Genomic DNA, 20,674 nt, shown 5'->3' with positions numbered 1-20,674 from the left:
CCTCATAATTAACCTGTATGTCTTTGGAACGGATGTGGTTCTCAACAACCCGCCTTTGCCAACACTATCCTCTTCCTATCCTTTATCCACTCTCCCATCGCCTTAACCCACGCTTCTGTAGAGCTAATGGGTTATTGCACATAGTGTTTTGATATCACTTCCAACAACTGTGCGATGTATGGTCCTAATCGGTCCATAACCTGATATAGCTGCCATATAAACCGATCTTGGGTCTTGACTTCTTGAGCCTCTAGAGAGCGCAATTCTCATCCGATTTGGCACAAATTTTGTACAACGGCTCCTCCCATGGCCTTCAAAATACGTGTGCAATATGGTCAATGCGATCTATAGCTTGATACAGCTCACATATAAACCGATCCACCGATTTCGCTTCTTGAGCCCCGAATGGGATTATAACTTGATATAGCTGCTCCTCCTTCCTTATTCATTATACTTTGTTTGCTTAAAAAAAATAGATACTGCGCAAAGAACTCGACATATGCGACCATGGTGGAGAATATATAAGATTCGGCCCGGCCGAACTTAGCACTTGTTTATTTGTAAAAATTAAATTTCGAAATGTTCTCGAAACCATGTCTAGAATGATATCACAAAAGATAAAAAAAACTATTTTAAAGAAAGTGTCTCATTGAACAAACATTTTATCTCGAGTGTACGCTTCAAAACACTTTTAAAAACAATTCTCAATGAATTTCTTTGGCATCGACAGCAATGCATTGAAGCTTTAATGAAAAGGGGTATAAATGGAACAGTTTTGCTACAATTCATTACAAACAGCCGCAAGCCGCAAGACAATAAACATCTCGCGCAGTATCGGTTTTTTTTGGTTTTCTAAAGAGAGAATAAAAAAAAACAAAAGATCTAGTCGATTATTTACAATGGTCATCATTCCGGGTATCTGTAGCTTTGCCCTGCTGATATTTATGGCAATAAGTAGAGCAGAGGAGGCCAATATTGTAGTGACCACAACTTTGGGGCCCATCAGAGGGTTGCAAATGGAAACTCGTTTGGGAAACAAATTATGGTCATTTCGAGGTATACGTTATGCCCAATCCCCTGAAGGGGATCTACGTTTTCAAAATCCCCGGCCAGTACGAGCATGGAAACCCGCTATCTTTGATGCCACTACTGAGGGTCCCATGTGTCCCCAGATCACGGAGAATAGAAGAGTTTTATTATCCGAAGATTGCTTGCGTTTGAATGTCTTTACACGCAATGTGGATGCGGCTAAAGGCTTAAAGCCGGTAGTGGTTTATTTACATCCTGGAGGATTTTATTTATTTTCTGCAATTAGCCTTGATGCGGGACCACAGAATTTTTTGGATCGTGATATTGTCTTGGTGACGCTCAACTATCGTTTGGGCTCTCTGGGATTTTTGGCTACCGGCACTGAGGATGCTCCCGGCAATATGGGTCTTAAAGATCAGGTGATGGCTTTGCATTGGGTACAACAACACATTGCAAAGTTTGGTGGTGATCCAAATTCGGTTACCCTATGGGGTTATAGTGCTGGTGCTATGAGTGTGGGCCTGCACATGATGTCACCCATGTCAAAGGGACTATTTCATCGTGCCATAACACAAAGTGGCTCGCCAGTGGCACAATATCGTTATAATAGCAATCAAATGCATTTGGCTCAAAGACAGGCCAGATTGTTGAGTTGTCCCGTGGAGCCAGTGAGGGATATGGTGAAATGTTTGAGAACGGTAAGTAGTTAATTTCTTCAATAAGATGAATAAAAAAAGTGCATTAAAAACAAAATGAAGTATTTAGGAGTTTAATACTATGGAACTTTTCTTAAAACTCATATAGACTTCATATATAGGAAGAGTGGGTTTATGTAACGGCTATATTCAAAGGTGATTTCGCGACCGACTTCTTGAATTGAACAAAACGGCTCAATACAAGAAAATCTGCTTCATACAAGAAAACCTTTGCATATAGCCGTCATATAAACTAACTCCCGGTTTTGGCATCTTAGCATGATTGGTGAAAGACCCATGATGCTGGGTTTGGCGCACATTTTAACAACTTTTCTCTCTACAACTTCTTTTTCAGAAACCCATGTTAGATTTTGTAGACTCTACCTTTGATATGTTTGAGTTCGAAATGAATCCTGGTCTTAATTGGATGCCAGTAGTTGAGTTACACGGTTGTCAGGAAAGATTTCTCGTTGAAGATCCCTACAAATCTCTGCTCAGAGGAAATATACAAAAAATGCCCTTGATCACTGGGATCACAGAGTATGAATTTTATTATGGAGCTTATGGTAAATATAAATTCACTTTACAAAACATACAAAAAATTAAATTTATTCTTTAGATTATTGCACCATGGGGGGTTGGCAGAGTCAAAGGCCACGAAAATGGTATAAGAAAGGAATGATTGTTCTCTATGAGTTATAGAAAAGAATTTGCCCATTTTGGACCATCAGGAGAGACTAAAAATACAACGCCTCTTTGGTATGATTACCGCATTATCTTCAGTACCATTGTGAATTATGAAATAGTACTGAAGATGATGATCTAGCCAATCATTGAAATGTAGTTATTATACCAAAAGGGGGTTGGTTAAGCTTATGGCCACAAAAATGATTATAGAAAGGAGAGATATTTTTCTATGAATTGACGAAAAGAAATTGTAAGCTTTCGAGGAACAGTACGCAGATATCACATCATTGGTAGACTCGTTTCAATGATTGGCTAAATCATCATCATCGTTATTATTGTGAATAACATTTATTGTAGAAGTGAAGCTGATGGCATAGCCAATGATTGAAACGCGTCTACCAATGGTGTGATATCGGTGCCCGATTGTCTAAAGTTAGAAATTTCATTCAACCCCCTGTTGGGGTAGTTGACTAGTTTCAACGATTGACTAGATCATCATCTTCAGTGCCATTCTGAATTTATAAATGGTACTGAAGATAATGAAGAAGCCAAACATTGAAACGAGTTAACTGAAATTGAGAAATTGAGAAATTTCTTTGAGATGAAAAAAGAAGTTGCCAGCTTTAGAGAAACAGAAAACAGAGATCACACAATTGATAGACTCGTTGCAATGATTAGCTAAACCATTATCATCAGTACCATTGTGGATTACATATATTGTGCTAGTGAAGATGATGATGATGAAGATGGTCTAGCTAATAACTCAAACGCCAATGGTGTGATATCTCAGTCCGCTTGCCTAAAGTTAGAAATTTCTTTTCCTCAGCTCATAAAAAAATATTTTCTCCGTTCTATTATTACTGTCATGATCTTTAGTTCAATTAACCCATTATGGGGGTAGTTGAATAGAGCCAACAATTATTAAATCGTCCCAAGGATAATGATGTAGCCAAATATTGAAATGAGTTAGCTGAAATTGAGAAATGGTTTTCTATGAGATGAAGTCTCTGGAGCTTCAGAATATAGATAACACACCTTTAGAAGACTAGTATCAAGTATTGGCTAGGTCTTCATCTTCAGTACCAATACATATGTTACTCACAATGGTGGTGAAAAAGCTGATGTAGACAATCACAGACACGCGAAATCTTGACAACGCCAACTTGCGACGATCAAGACACAGGTCTTGATCGTCTGAGGTTGACGTCGTCTACATTAACTCAATCGTCTCCTCTTCCACTATTGTGAATTACATAAATAATGGTACGATGATCAAGGCATGGGATAGCTGTGAGCACCACACAGGCTGGAACATTGAAGTCAGATCTGTGTGGTGTTCATTGCTGTCACGAGAAACTTAGCTGCGAGCTACCGAGCACGTCCACAGATTGCGGATAGATACGGAGTATCTGCAATGGCAGTCGCTCACAATCAGCTGTATCGAGCGGAGAGACTCAGTGAGAGGCCAGGCGGCACCGCCTCTTGCACACATACTGAGTGCCTATGATGCTCGATATGACAAGGCGAATTATTTGCGCCTTTAAAAAAACTAATGGCCACCCTGTTCCCCCGGGTCGATCGGTTGGACTGGAACGAGCTTCCTCAGTTTTGACGAGGATCGCCACCTCCACATGAAAATGTGGCTACAACAACAACAATATGATCTAGGCAATCACTGAAACGCTGTTACTAATGATGTAACATCAATGCCAAGATTGGTTGAAGCTGGCATCGTATATATTGGCTAGATCATTCTCTTCAGTACTATTGTGAATAACATATGTTGTGGTACTGAAGATGATGATCTGGACAACCACTGAAACGCTTTAAATAATGATGTGATATCTGTGTCTATTATGAATTATATAATAGTACTGAAGATGACGCGTCTACAAATGTTGTGATGCAGTGACCAGGTAATCTGAAGCTGGTTTCGTCTAGATTGGCTAGATCATCATTTTCATTGTGCATTATATAGTGGTAGTTAGCCACCTTAACTAGTTAGGTTTAAGGACCACTCTGCCATCAGACTCACTTAAACGTTTTCATCCATTGTAATGCCACAGTAACAGGGGAGGAAAGATACCTTCCAGTTCCTACCGTTGATTATCACCCACATCGCTTTAAAAAGGCCAACAACTTGTGAATGTTCACAACCGATAAATCAGACAAGTTCTCAAAGAAACCTAAAGGAGAACTTCTTCTGACTGTGAGTACGGGACACACATACAGCAGATGTTCTTCTTCTATCTTCTTCTTCTTCTAAAATGAGGATTCCTAGAGGACTATCTTATAACTTATAATAGTTCGATGCGTCTACCGCCTGTATGTAATCCTTCTGAAGTACACCTTAAAATTTATGAGGCACGTGTGAGTGCCTATTGAACTTTTAATATTTTTAAGCAGTATTTATTGGGTTGCCCAAAAAGTAATTGCGGATTTTTTGAAAGAAAGTAAATGCATTTTTAATAAAACTTAGAATGAACTTTAATCAAATATATTTTTTTTACACTTTTTTTCTAAAGCAAGCTAAAAGTAACAGCTGATAACTGACAGAAGAAAGAATGCAATTACAGAGTCACAAGCTGTGAAAAAATTTGTCAACGCCGACTATATGAAAAATCCGCAATTACTTTTTGTGCAACCCAATATGTTCATGTATTTCCAGTGAAAGACAAACACTAGCTTGGCAATGTCACTCAATATTAAAAAGATATAATCATTAAAATTCGGAGACCAGGCTTCGGGGATGCAAAATAAGGAATGATATCAGACTTCGAAGTCACCGCCTTTTACCGCTGGGTCACAGCTTTTGTAAAATTCGTTACTTGCAACCTTCAGACTGTCAGCGTGTATTCCGCACTGCCGTAACTAGCGAATAACAATCTTCTCATATATGTGTCCTGATTCTCCAAATCTGGAAATTTCCTTGCTTCAACTTAAAGAAAAAAACAACATTTCCTTTCATATAACATTCCCTTGGCCATTAGGTTGATCAACCTCCTTTTGGGTCCCACTGGCTGTAACTGCCAAAGAAATGGCCAAAACAGATGAGAACATTTTTTAAATATTTTTTTTTCTTTATTTACAGATACTCTACGCAATGCTACCGAACGTCAAAGATTTAATGAGAATTTTGCTAAATTTGCTCCTATTTATTTCTTTTACGAACGCGATACACCCCGTTCTCAACGTATCAGTGAGGAGATACGTTCATTCTATTTTCAAAATACCACTTTGGAATTCCCTCAGTCTCTGCAGCGATTTGGTGAAATGTATGCCGATGTTGTGGGATTTCAAAATCATCGATTTTTGAATATGGCATCGAAACATATGCCCGTCTATTCTTATCAGTTCACCTATAAAGGACGTTACAGTACTTTTAGAAATCCTGAAACTAATCAAACACATGGTAAGTAAAATAGAATAAATATTAGTTCAAAAATATTTAGAACAAGTAAAAGCGTTTATATACCCTTCACCATGGATCGCATTTGTCCAGTTCTTTGAATTATTTTTCAAATATATATGAGCTCTATCACGTTATTTACTCCTAGCTTTACTCCCTTGAAAGTTAGCGTGGTTTCGACAGACAGATGGACGGGCGGACAGGCGGATCGACTTAAAATGTCATGAAGATCAAGAATATACTTTATGGGATCTTAGACGAAAGGATAATAGAAATTAATTGCTATGATATTGAAGCTGTATCAGTTTATGGACCGATTCGGGCCATACTTGGTTTGGATGTTGGATACCATAGCAAAAGTAATTGGGCAAACTTTCAGTCAACACGATCTCAAGATAAAGAGTCTGAAACCCATAAAGGCTTTATTTATTCCCCGATTTCGCTGAAATTTGAAACATTGAGTTGTTTTGAGGCTCCCAACATAGAACCCAAATATGGTTCAAATATGGTCCAAATATGCCATACAGACCGATCTCCAGATAAAGGGTGTGAACCATATAAAAGCTTAATTTTTTTCCAAAGTTCGGCCCGGCTTTGGATACCCTCCATATTCACTATGTCAAGTTTCGTGTAGATATTCCTATCCGTTCACATGTTAGATATGCTATCCAATCATCACGAAAATATCACTTTTTCAGCCCAAAGATAAATGCTATCAATTTTGTTAAAATCGGTTCAGATATTGCTCCCATATATCTTATATATAAAAATTAATTTGTGTTTGTTTGTTTGTAAGTTTGTGTGTTCCTTATAGACTCAGAAATGGCTGAACCGATTTTCTTGAAATTTTCACAGATGGTGCATAATGATCCCGTGGTGAAAATAGGGTACTTAATTTTTTGATATCTGAAGGGGGAGACGGACACTCCCCCTTACCTTAATTTTCAGATCTTGGAGATGGGTAATGCGATTTAAGCGAAATTTTGTGTGCTCTCATATAGTACCCTAGAAATACAAATTTTGTATCCAAATTTCGGATGGGGTACCTAAGGGGCCGCCCCACCCTAAAACCTACCAAACATATATTTAGACCAATCACGACAATATGGGACTCAAATAAAAGGTATTTAGGATAAGAAAACGTAACTGATATCCATTTGTCGAACCAAGTGCTAGGGGGACCACCCCAACCCCCAAAACACCCCTAGATCGGACATATTTACCGACCATGGCAATATGATGGTATGAAAAAAAATGAAAGGTATTTGCAAGTAGAATACGAATCTGATATCCAAATGTGGGACCATGTTCCTAGACGTTCACCCCTTCCCCAAAAAACCCCCCAAACAGGACTTATTTACTGACCATGAGAATATGGGGCTTAAATAAAAGGTATTTTAGTGTAGAATTCGAATCTGATATCCAAATATGTGTTCAAGTGTTTGGGGGGCCGCCTCTCCCCAAAAACATCCCTCAACGGGACAAATTTACGACAATAGCAATATGGGGCTCAAATGAAGTGTATTTGGAAGTAAAGCACGAATCTGATATCAATATTCAGGAGAAGTGTCTATGGGGCCACCCCACCCCCACAACACCACCCAAATAGGAACTATTTGCTGACTACTGCTATATGAGGCTCAAATAAGAGGGTATTTAGAGTAGAACACGAATCCGATATATATTTTCAAGGCCAACTCACTGAGTGACCGCCCATCCCCCAAAACACCCCCAAGGCGGTCATTTTTGCCGACTATGGAAATATGGGACTCAAATTAGGGTGTTTTGGGAGTAGACCACATATCTGATATCAACATTAGGCACCAACTGTCTAGCGGACGTCCCACCACCATAACAACCCCCAAATAGGACGTATTTCCTCACCAAGACAATTTGGGTCTTAAAGAGAGTGGAACTAAATATTTATAATTTTTAGGGCCAATACCCCAAACCGAACATATTTGCTGACTTTTGCAATATGGAGTTCAAATGAGATTAGAAAACGAATTTGATATCCAATTTTAAGGGCAATGGCAATATGGGGTTCAAATAAATGATATACAGATATATGAGAATATATTTTAGTACGTTGCTGATATATTTTCCGGGCTTAGTGTTTGGGGACCACCCCAATCCGCAAAAACCCCCTAAATCGGGCGTATTTACCGACCATGTCAATGTGGAGCTTAAATAAAAGGTATTGGGGGGTAGAGCAAGAATTGATACCCACTTTCGGGACCAATTTTCTGGGGGTCTACCCCTTTACCAAAATACCCCACAAACAGCAATTTTTTAATGACCATCGCAATATGGGGCTCAAATAAAGGTATGTGGGAGTAGAATACGAATTATATATCCAAATGTAGGACCATGTATTTAGCATCACCCCTTCCCCAAACCACCCCCCAAAGGGTAAACATTTTTCGACCATGCCAATATGTGGCTCGAATGAAACGTATTTGAGATTTGAAAACGAATTTGTCAACCTCTTTTGGGGCCATGTGTTTGGGGGACGCCTCATCCTGTAAACTCCCCTAAACCAATGGCAATATGGGGTCTAAATAAATGTTTTTTGAAAAAAGAGAACGATGCTGATATATTTTCAGGGCCAGGTGTCAGGGGGACCGCCCGAAAACGCCCCTAAATCAGACATCATGCGAATATCGGGCTGAAATAAAGTATTTTAAGAATGGAGTACACCTTACATCCAAACTTAAATTCGTAGACCAGTAAAGATCCTATGGGATTCAGGTAAAGGCACTTATATTGTTAAACTGTTAGTCAAGCGATATACTATTTTCGTAGCATGGTATTTTACTAAAAGCTCTTTAATTGTCGAAAATAAATATTCTAAGGAAATTTGTTCCATATAAAGTTATAGAAGGCGCAGCGGAGCGGGCCCGGGTCAGCTAGTATATATATATAATACTTTTGCACTTTTAAGGGCGTATATACTATAAATTTTCAATGGATTTGCATGAAATTTGGTATGAAATGTTGTAATACTCATCTGAAAGCCAGGGCTAAAATTTATCAAAGTCGGTCCAGATTTGGAATTTAACGCGCTTTTATTTATTTATTTTTTTTTCATTATCTTTTAGGAGCCATGCATCTCGATGAACTATGGTATCTATTATATTTACCCGAGGTAACTCCATTGTTTACACAAAATGATCCTGAAAATGATACCATTGAACGTTTAACTCGCATGTGGTATGAGTTTGCTAAGAAAAGGTTGGTAGACAATTATTTCAAACAAACAATTGAAATAAAGGACTATAGTTTAATTTTGCAATTATATTTTCCAAAAAGCGATCCCAATCAACCTATGGACGAATATCTGAAGAATCTTAAATGGCCTCTCTACAATGATCGCAAAAAACCATACTTGCAAATTGGCAATGAATTGACTGTGAAGCAAAATGGAATTTTCCTGGAGCGTATGAAGCTATGGGATCGCCTGTTCCCCATAGAGGATATGATAAATAGGAATTTGTAAAAAAAAGGTGTACGAGTACATTCGACAAATGTATGAATAAAAAAGAACAATTTTAGAAATAATAAAACCAACAACCAAATTTTGCGTAAAAAAATAGTTGCTTTATAAAATTTTTAAAGGATGGCTCATTAAAAAGTTTTGTTTTCTGATTTTTCAGAAGCCTACCCAGTTTTTAGCACATTATCGCAAAGCTTAAACCTTGAACATATGATATTACTTACTTACTTTAATTGGCTACGACAGAATAATTGTTCCACGTAGAATAGCGTTCCAAGCGCCTCGATCTTCTGCGCTCATTCTAAAATCTCTGACACCAAGTTTCGAGGTGTCTCCCACCACTTGATCTTTCCATCGGGCTTTTGGTCTTCCCGATTTGCGTGTACCACCGTGTTTCCCTTCCAAAGACTTCTTTGCTGGAGCTTCTTCATCCATTCTGACAACATGACCTAGCCAACGCAACCGTTGTATTTTGATGCGTGTAACTATACTATCGTCGTCATACAGCTCATACAGCTCGTGGTTCATACCTCGCCTATATTCTCCGTTAACGCAAACTGGTCCATATATTTTACGAAGAATCTTTCTCTCAAATACTCCAAGCACTGCCTCATCTGCTTTCACAAGTACCCGTGCTTCAGAACCATATAACAGCACGGGTAGTATCAGTGTCTTGTATAGTGTAATCTTCGTCTGTCGAGAGGTGGCCTTGTTTCTAAACTGCTTACTTAGTCCAAAGTAGCATTATTGTTCTTCGCTTAATCTCAAAACTGGTGTCATTCGTTTCGGTTACAGCGGTGGAACATATGATATATTAGGAATATTATGGAAGATATCGAAGCTCAAGAAAGCCGTACCTCACAAACAAGCCCCTAAATGACCTACTTCTATATTTCAAACAACTGTAAGTCCATTTATACCCTCCACCCTAGGATAGGGGTATATTAATTTCGTCATTCTGTTTGTAACTCCTCGAAATATTCGTCTCAGACCCCATACAATATATATATTCTTGATCGTCGCGACATTTTATGACGATCTAGCCATGTCCGTCCGTCTGTCTGTCGAAAGAACGCTAATTTTCGAAGGAGTTAAGTTAAATACTTCTTATAGGTGTAGGTCAGTTAAAATTGTAAATGGACCATAACGGTCCATGTTTTCATATAGCTGCCATATAAACCGATCTTGGATCTTGACTTCTTGAGCCACTACAGAGCGCAATTATTATCCGATTTGGCTGAAATTTTGCTGTGGTATTTTTTTATGATTATCAACAACTGTGCTAAGTATGATTGAAGTCCGTCCATAACCTGATATAGCTGTCATATAAACCGATATGGGGTCATGACTTCTTAAACCTCTTTTGGTACGCTATTACTATCTGACATTCAACATACGTGTCAAATATGGTCTGAATCGGTCTATAACCTCATACAGCTCCCCTATAAAACGATCTCCCCTGAAATTTTATACAATGACTTCTACTATGGTCTCCAATATTCAATTCAATTATGGTCCGCATCGGACTTTAACTTGATATAGCACCAATATTAAATCAATTATTTTCTTTTATCATTTGTTTGCCTAAAAGGAGATATCGGGAATAGAACTTGACAAATGCGATCTATGGTGGAGGGAATATAAGATTCGGCTGGCCGAACTTAGCAACCTTTTACTTGTTTATCTTGCTTAAATTGTTGCAGGAAAATTAACAAATTTCGTCGTCGTTTTTTCGACAAAAGTTGTTGTTTTTCAAATTTTTTTTTTTTATCTGTGTGTATATTCGTTAAGAGTGCAGGATAAAAACATGGATTAGATCAAATACTGTTACATGACATTTCACTGCTTTATATTTTAGCAAAAGGGGCGTTATTTCTGATATTGACAGGAACTGGTACGAGTGTTAAAGGATCTCTTCCAAATTTCTTAAATTCTGGGTAAGAAATGCGGCTTATGTGCGTTCAAAATTCACCTGTTCAAAGGTTGCAAACGGAAAATGGGGCTATATGTTCACAAATATGTTCAGATCCGGTAAATACTCAGATGTAGAGAGGTTTATGCAACTTACGGTAACGGCGAAAATAGGTCATAAAAGCGTATTTCTGGGAACAAACCCTTAAATCGGGAGATTGGTTTATCCAAACTCGGCACAGTTGTTCATTGTAATGGAGGCAAAAATATATAATAAAAGCGGTATAAATGGTGGTATATCAATATATAGGCCGGCCATCTTTGAACTTTAGGCAATAGAGTGACTTCAACGAACGGACGAACATGCCTATATCCTCTATAAACATAATATGCATACTTTGTATGTTTGAAAATCTGTAATTTGATGTGTTGCAGATGGAATAGCAAAATAGCCAACTGTTCGGTGGTGTGTATGGAAACATAAACCGCATTTTTGGCTTGTAGAACATTTGCAAGGTTTAGTCGGTTTTGGTAGGATTTTTCTTAAATTTTGGTAGGAAATAATTTTCTTGAGTGTCAACACTGATTGGGTATATGATGGAAAATATCGAAGCTCAAAAAAGCCGTACCTCACAAAAACAAACCTCTAAATGACCTAATTCTAAATTTCAAACAATTATAAATCTTTTTTATTTTAAACTAGCTGACCCGGGCCTGCTCCGCTGCGCCTTCTTTTGCTTTATATGGAACAAAAGTTTCCTTGGAATATTTATTTTCGAAGATCTTTTAGTGAAATACCATACTAACTTGACTAAGAGTTTAACAATATAAGTGCCCATATGATCTTTATTGGTCTACGAATTTAAGTTTGGATGTAAGATGTACTCCATTCTTGAAATACTTCATTTCAGCCCGATATTCTCATGATTTCTGATTTAGTGGTGTTTTCAGGGGAGAGGTGGTCCAACAGATACTTGGCCCGGAAAAATATCAGCATCGTGCTCTTTTCTCCAATACCATTTATTTAAACCCCATATTGCCATTGGCTTAAGAGGAGTTTATCAAATTCGATTTCTAATCTCATTTAAACTCCTTGCAAAAAACTTGCAAAAGTCAGCAAATATGTCCGGTTTGGGGTATTGTCCCTAAAAACTATGGATATTTAGCTCCACTCTCTTTAGGACCCAATTTGTCTTGGTGAGCCTTTTTGGGGGTTGTTATGGTGGTGGGACGTCCGCTAGACAGTTGGGCCCTAATGTTGATATCAGATACGTGGTCTACTCCCACATACCTTTAATTTAAGCCCCATATTTCCATAGTCTGCAAAAATTACCGCCTTGGGGGGTGTTTTGGGGCATGGAAGGCCTCTCAGTGAGTTGGCCTTGAAAATATATATCGGATTCGTGTTTAACTTTAAAAACCCTCTTATTTGAGCCTCATATTGCAATAGTCAGAAAATACTTACTGGGTGGTGTTGTGGGGGTGGGGTGGCCCCATAGACACTTTTCCCAAATATTGATATAAAATTCGTGCTTTACTCCCAAAAACATTTCATTTGAGCCCCATATTGCATGGTCGTAAATTTGTCCCCTTTGGGGGATGTTTTTGGTGAGAGGCGGCCCCCCAAACACTTGGTTCCATATTTGGATATCAGATTCGTTTTCTACACTAAAATACCTTTTATTTAAGCCCCATATTCCCATGGTCAGTAAATAAATCCTGTTTGGGTGGTGTTTTGGGGAAGGGGTGGACCCCCAGAAACGTGGTCCCACATTTGGATATCAGATTCGTATTCTACTCGCAAATACCTTTCATTTGAGTCCCATATTGCCATGGTAGGTAAATATGTCCGATTTACGGGTGTTTTGGGGGTTGGGAAGGTCCCCCTAGCACTAGGTCCGACGATTGGATATCAGATACGTTTTCTTATCTTAAATATCTTTCATTTGAGTCCCATATTGTCATGATTGGCCCAAATATATGTTTGGTAGGTTTTAGGTTGGGGCAGCCCCCCTAGGTACCCTATCCGAAATTTGGATACCAATATTTTATTTTTAGGGTGCTATATGAGAGCATACAAAATTTCGCTTAAATCGCACCACCCGAGATCTGGCGTTTTTGAAAATTAGGGTAAGGGGAGGGTCCGTCCCCCCTTCAGATATCAAAAAATGTAGTACCCTATTTTCACCACGGTGTCATTATGCACCATCTGTGAAAATTTCAAGAAAATAGTTTCAGCCATTTCTGAGTCTATAAGGAACACACAAACAAACAAACACAAATTGATTTTTATATATAAGAAGAAGAAGATTTGTATGACAATAAAAATTGTTACTGTCACAAAATTCCAATTTCCACTGATCTATTTGCATGAGTGTAATTTTGATGACAAGTGCAACACTCAATACCGAGCTTTATTTAATTCTTAACTCCTAATCACAGTCTCTTTATAAATGGATGACAGATACTGCGATTCTACTCAAACAGCTACAGTTCGCGTAATAGTCAACACCTCAACACCACTTTATCCGATGAATTTCGCAAGAATAATTTTAAGTGCCTTTCTATTGACTGCAATAGAGAAATGTGTAGCTGCAGAAAGTTTGACCGTGGACACTGCTTTAGGAATCATCAAGGGCATACGCATGGAGACACGTTTGGGCAATAAATTTTGGTCGTTTCGAGGCATACGTTATGCCGAAGCCCCTGTGGGGGAATTACGTTTTCAAAACCCCCAACCTGTGAGACCATGGCAACCCAACATCTTTGATGCCACCCAGGATGGGCCCATATGCCCTCAGGTAACTTCAAATCGTACTAGGCTTTCGGAGGATTGTTTGCGTCTAAATGTTTACACGAAAAGTATTGGGGGGCAATCAAAGAACTTAAAACCGGTCTTGGTGTATCTACATCCCGGAGGCTTTAGCTTTTCCTCAGCCATTAGTGATTACCTCAATATTTAATGACCTCAATATTTAATGGATCGTGATGTGGTTTTGGTGACGCTCAATTATCGCCTAGCGACTCTGGGCTTTTTGGCCACCGGCACTGAAGATGCTCCTGGCAATATGGCTCTCAAGGATCAGGTCATAGCTTTGCGTTGGGTACAAGCACACATTGAGAAATTCGGAGGTGATCCCAAATCGGTAACACTCTGGGGTTATAGTGCCGGCAGCATAAGTGTGGGTTTGCATATATTGTCACCCATGTCCAAGGGTTTATTTCATCGTGCCATAATGCAAAGTGGCACACCATTGGCTCAATTTCGTTATGCCAACCATCAAATGGTATTGGCCCAGAGGCAGGCCAAGTTATTGAAATGTCCCATCGAGCCTGTCAAGGATATGGTGAAATGTTTGAAGAACGTAAGATTTTGAGATGGAGAGAGTAGAGACTTTGGTTTCATATCATAATTTGTTTTAATTTTTGCTCTAGAAACCCATGCTGGATTTTGTTGACACCACAGAGGCCATGTTTGATTTGGAATGGGTGCCTGGCCTTAATTGGATGCCTGTGGTTGAAACCAGTGGTAGTCAAGAGCGTTTCTTAGTTGAAGATCCCTACAAGACCATGTTGGAGGGCAATATCAATAAGGTGCCTTTAATTGCTGGTGTTACGGAATATGAATTTTACAATTCGGGATATTGTAAGTAAACTTTTTATCTTAAAAAGCTGATTGACATTAAAACGAGTAAAAAGGCGTTAAGTTCGGCCGGGCCGAACTTAGTTAAAGGGCATCATATTATTCTACATACCAAAATTCTATCAAACTAGCAAAATTAAAGCTTCTAAGAACCGAACAAGGATAATCGAGAGATGGTTTATATGGGAGCTATATCAGGTTATAGACTGATTTGGACTGTACCTGGCACAGATGTTGGAAGTCGTAACAGAACACTAGATGCAAAATTTCAACCAAATCGGACCAAATTGCGGTTTCCAGGGGCTCAAGAAGTCAAATCGGCAGATCGGTTTATATGGGAGCTATATCATGTTATGAACCGATTGGAACCGTACTTGGCACAGTTGTTGGAAGTCATAATGGAACATGGCATACAAAATTTCAACCAAATCGGAAGAAAATTGCGGTTTCCAGGTGCTCAAGAAGTCAAATCGAGAGATCGGTTTATATGAGAGCTATATCCAAATCTGAACCGAAATGGCCAATTTGCAATCCCCAACGACCAACCTCAATATTAAGTATCGGTGTAAAATGTCAAGCTGCTAGCTTTACGCGTTCAACCGCTATTGTGATTTCGACAGACAGACGGACGGACAGCCATGGCTAGATCGAATCAGAATGTCGAGAAGATCCAAAATATATATATACTTTATGGGGTCGCAGATCAATATTTCGAGGTTTTACAAACGGAATGACTGGGTTAGTATACCCCTATCCTATGGTGGTGGGTATTAAAACACCAGTCATAGAAAAACATCTCCAGAGGCTTAAAAAGTCAGATATATCAAGTTATATACCGATTTAGACCATACTTGGAACAGTTGTTGGAAATCACATCAAAACGACATATAAAATATTTCAACCATATTGGATAAGAATTGCGCCCTCTAGAAGCCCAAGAATCCTAATCGGCGTGCAAAATTTCATTCAAATCTGATAAGAATTGCGCCCTCTAGAGGCTCAAGAAATATAATCGGGAGATCGGTTTACATGGCGGCAATAACAGGTTATGGTCTATCTAGACTATATTTGGCACAGTTGTTGGGAGGCATACCAGAACAAAATTTCAGCCAAATCGGGTAAAAATTGCGCCCTCTAGAAGCTCTTGAAGTCAAGATCCAAGATTGTTTTATATGGCAGCTATATCAGATTATCAACCGATTTAGACCATACTTGTTGCAGTTTCTGGAAGTCACAACAAAACACTACGTGCAAAATTTCAGACAAAGCGGATGAGAATTGCGCCCTCTAGTGGCTTAAGAAGTCAAGATCCAACATCGGTTTATATAGCAGCTATATCACCGATTTCGCCAATTTACAATCCCAACCGACCTGCACCAATAAGAAGTATTTGTGTAAAATTTTATTTCAAAATTAGTTTTACTCCTTCGAAAGTTAGCATGCTTTCGACAGATGGACAGACGGACGGACGGGCGGACAGACGGACGGACGGACATAACCAGATCGACTTAAAATGTCTTGATGATCAAGTATATACTTTATGGGGTGTTACAAACGGAATGGCGAAATTAGTGTACCCCCCATCCTATGGTGGAGGGTATAAAAAATAAAGAGACAGAGGGAGGGAACAGAATTTTAGATTTTAAAATTTGCCTTAAATTTTCATTTATCCAAAAATTTACCTTTGTTCGTAACTGCTACATATAGGAAAATTTCACGACACACCACACCCCCCCCCCCCCCCCCCCCCCCCGAAAAAAAAAAAATTCTTTAGATTGGTCTCCCATCTGAATCAGTCTATATGGGGGATAATATTGGTTTGCCCAAAAAGTAATTGCGGATTTTCCATATAGCCGGCGTTGACAAATTTTTTCACAGCTTGTGACTCTGTAATTGCATTCTTTCTTCTGCCAGTTATCAGCTCTTACTTTTAGCTTGCTTTAGAAAAAGTTTTTCTAAGTTTTATTAAAAATGCATTTACTTTCTTTTAAAAAATCCGCAATTACTTTTTGGGCAATCCAATATAAACAAAACAATTTAAAAGAAATTAATTCAATAAGGAGAACCTTTTTTTCACTTTTATAAAAATCACAAAAACTTTCTTCCCACATCCAGATACCCTCCAAAATAAAACGCAACGTGAACGCTTCAATCAGGATTTTGCAAAATATTTAGCCATATACTTTTTCTACGAACGCGATACACCCAAATCGCGGTTCATAGGCCAGCAGATGCGTTCATATTATTTGCAAAATCAGACTTTGGAATTTCCACAGTCTTTGGGGAGTTTTGCTAAATTATTTACCGATTTGATGGTTTTCCAATATCATCGTTATGTCGAAATGGTATCGCAGCATATACCAGTCTATACATATCTATTTACCTACAAGGGACGTTACAGCCACTTCAGAGATCCTGAGACCAATCAAACTTATGGTAAAAGCAAATTTCAACCAATACAGTTGCCAAAACTTAAAAAAAAATTCTAAATTTTGCAGGAGCCATGCATCATGATGAACTTTGGTATTTATTCTATGTCCCACAGGCAACACCTTTGTTTAGCATTACAGATCCTGAAAATAAGATTATAGAGCGTTTGACACGTCTCTGGCAAGAGTTTGCCATAAAAGGGTAGGTTTGCCAACATGCTACAAATGATGAAATTTATTGTGTTTTTCTTTTTAATTTTTTGCAGTGATCCAAATAATCCTTTGGATCCATTCTTGAAGGATCTACAGTGGCCTCTATACGATAGCTCAAAAAAGGCTTATCTAGAAATTGGCAATGAGTTGAAAATCAAACAGCATGGCATTTATCCGGAACGTATGGAAATTTGGGATTGCCTTTTTCCCATACAGGAAACTCGAAATACGAATTTGTAAATTATAATACTTATAACTCCGTAGTCTAAATAAAAATTTATAATAATGTATAGAGGGGACTATAACTCAGGTTGGAAGACAAGTCTATATGAGAATCGATCGTAGGCTCGTCATTCATTGGTTTACATAACTATTTTCCCATTGAGAGATTCCATTGCAGGATATTGTCCGGCTTCAGACCGCTTTGCTTTCTATTCAAAGAATAATATAACAAAAAAACACTTAAAAGTCAGCAAAAAGAGTGTTTCCCATAAACATTCCATTAAGGAACAGGGGATAGTTCTCTCATATCAAAGAGTGTGGTCCTATTCAATGATATGGGACCTCCTTTTTATGACGAGTACGCACGGTTTGCCACTTAGCGAACCAATTGTTAAAGCAGTTTTAACCTGGCTGGATACCTAATAAATGTCGCCAGCATTTATAAGGGTATAACCACTGAACCTAGGCGTTCGGCGCCATAGACGGCCATACTAACCTCTGCGCCACGGTAGCCTCTATTTTATTTATTAATGACCAGAAATTACAAGCTAAAATAAAAAGGCAATCATGGTATCAATAGGGATTTTGCGAAGACGCAAAGGTTTACGTGACAGTCTGCCATCAGACTCACTTCGCTGTTTTGGTCCATTGTGATACCACAGGAACAGAAGAAGGAAGATGCCTTCTAGTTCCTACCGTTGAACCATCTAGATCGCTTTAAAAAGCCCAATAACTTGCGAATGTTCACATCCGCTAAATCAGACAGGTTCTCAAAGAAATGAGAACCTAAAGTGGAACTCCTTCTAACTGCTAGTACGGGTCACACACACAAAAGGTATTCTATAGTCTCTTCTTCTTCGATGTCCCTACAGCTTCTGCAAAAGTCGTTGCAGGCAACCTTCAGTCTGTCAGCGTGTTTTCCGATTAGACAATGACCTGTCATGGCGGACACAATGATTGAGACGTCTGTTCTAGCCAATGACAGCAAAGCAGTAGACTTCTTCAAGTCTAGATGAGGCCACATAATTTTGGAATGCTTACAGCCCCCTCTTTGTGACCAACTATCATTCGTTGCCCTTCGGGCCTGGTCCTGAAAGTTTAGCTTACATGTCGCTAGAGGCATACCCACAGATTCCAGGGTCCCTGTAGTGTGTAAGGTAGTTGCCTGGTAGAATTCCCTGGGATATCTCTGTAGTCCGGCACCCAGAACAGGTGAATTTTGAACTGTTCAGCCATCCGATTAAGATATCTGCGACAGTCGAGGGCGATTTTTGTGTTCAGAAATACGTTCTCCAGAGATTTAATGGCTGCCTGGGTGTCTGAGAAGATATTAATGCCAATCGTCGTTATGACGTTATATCTTAACCTTTCCAACACTTCTTTAATTGCAAGGATCTTCGCTTGATACCCACAACAGTGTTGGGTTAACCTTTTGGATATGACCAGTTCTAGATCTTTAGAGTACACTCAAAGCCCACCTGGTCGTCTAGTTTGAATCATACGTATAGAAGTCTATGTAACTTCTGTTACCAGGGATATTGTAGTTCCAATTGGTTCTATCAAGAATAGTGGCACAGAAATTTCTATAAAAAAGGGTCTAATCCACACTGTCTGAAACATCGGATCAAGGATAACACGATGTCCGTAGCCGCCACATGACCAATGAGAATGCTCCCTTAACCTCACGGCAATGTTCGCTACAATTTGGGTAGTCACAATGTCCAGAGGCATAAGATGAAGCATTAAATTCAGTGCATCAGATGGTGTCGTCCTCAGTGCGGCTGTGATGCACAAACAAGCCATCCTTTTGATCCGGTTAAGTATTGAGCAGTAGGTGGTGGACTTTTGAAGCACCGTCCTCCAGCCCACAACACCATATAGCATAATAGGTCTGACAACTGCAGTATATACCCAATGCATGACACGCGGTCTAAATCCCCAACTTTTGCCAATGGCTCTCTTGCAGGTGTATAGGGCAAGAGTGGCCTTTCTTGCCCTTTCCAAAATGTTGGATTTGAAGTTCAATTTCCTGCGCTTTCTGTAAAAGTGACATTTTCTCCACCCAAGGAGACAGGTTCCACTGTAGGCAACTTGTATCTCCTGCTGAAAAGAACTACTTCTGTCTTGCACGGATTTATACCCAGACCATTTTCGGTAGCCCACTTTGATGTTGAGTTTCCTGAAGTATATCTCTTAGAGCGCTGGAAAACTTATGCCTAACCGCAATTGCGGTTAGGCAAATCATCAGCATACGCGACCACTTTTACGCCTTTTTCTTCCAGAGCCAATAATCTATTGTTAATGGCTATATTCCAAAGTAGAGGAGACAGTACACCTCCTTGAGGAGTTCCTATGCTGACCCATCTTTTCAGATCCACAGATCCCAAGCCTGCCGCAATGCATCTGTTTGTAAGTAAGTTATTAATAAACTTTCTTACGGTAGAGTTGATGGCCAGAAACTCCAACTACTTCATGATTGACGTCGGCTTTACTTTATTGAAAGCATCTTCAATGTCAAGAAATGCTACCATTGACGTCGGCTTTACTTTATTGAAAGCATCTTCAATGTCAAGAAATGCTACCATTGTATATTCCTTGACAGCGAGAAAGTCCCTCTATGTAGCCGACTGATCGTGAAGGGCTGTTTCAGTGGATTTGCCTTTACTATATGCATGCTGCTGCCGCGACAAGCGATCTCCAGGGATCTCTGCCCGAAGTGCGAAGACGCAAAACTTTATATGTATAATAAAATAAAACAAGTAAAGGCGTGCTAGTTCGGACTGACCGAATATTTTATACCCTCCCCCATGGATTTTGTCGCATTTGTCGAATTCTTTGCCCGGACTCTCTTTGTAGTCAAACAAAGGACAATGGATAAGAATTGGTATGCTATTGGAGATATATCAGGTAATTAAACAATTCGGACTATTCTTGGTTTCG

The 20,674-nt window shown here is 39.1% G+C and overlaps 1 protein-coding gene across 1 annotated transcript; it reads left to right on the top strand.

The window, feature by feature from the left end:
- The first annotated feature begins 796 nt into the window (after positions 1-796).
- On the top strand, positions 797-17,802 carry LOC106089174 (uncharacterized). The gene is given in 11 exon segments (XM_013254957.2): positions 797-1,727; positions 2,080-2,290; positions 5,503-5,823; positions 8,922-9,054; positions 9,133-9,317; positions 11,175-11,253; positions 13,692-14,592; positions 14,663-14,873; positions 16,986-17,306; positions 17,369-17,501; positions 17,566-17,802. Coding segments are annotated over 11 exon segments (3,510 nt in total). The 5' UTR covers positions 797-899; the 3' UTR covers positions 17,753-17,802.
- Positions 17,803-20,674: the final 2,872 nt, after the last annotated feature.

The sequence above is a fragment of the Stomoxys calcitrans genome, chromosome 2 (genome assembly GCF_963082655.1).
Source record: "Stomoxys calcitrans chromosome 2, idStoCalc2.1, whole genome shotgun sequence".
Classification (NCBI taxonomy): Eukaryota; Metazoa; Arthropoda; class Insecta; order Diptera; family Muscidae; genus Stomoxys; species Stomoxys calcitrans.
The sequence above is the reverse complement of the archived record's forward strand: the minus strand, read 5'-3'. Positions and strand labels throughout refer to the sequence as shown.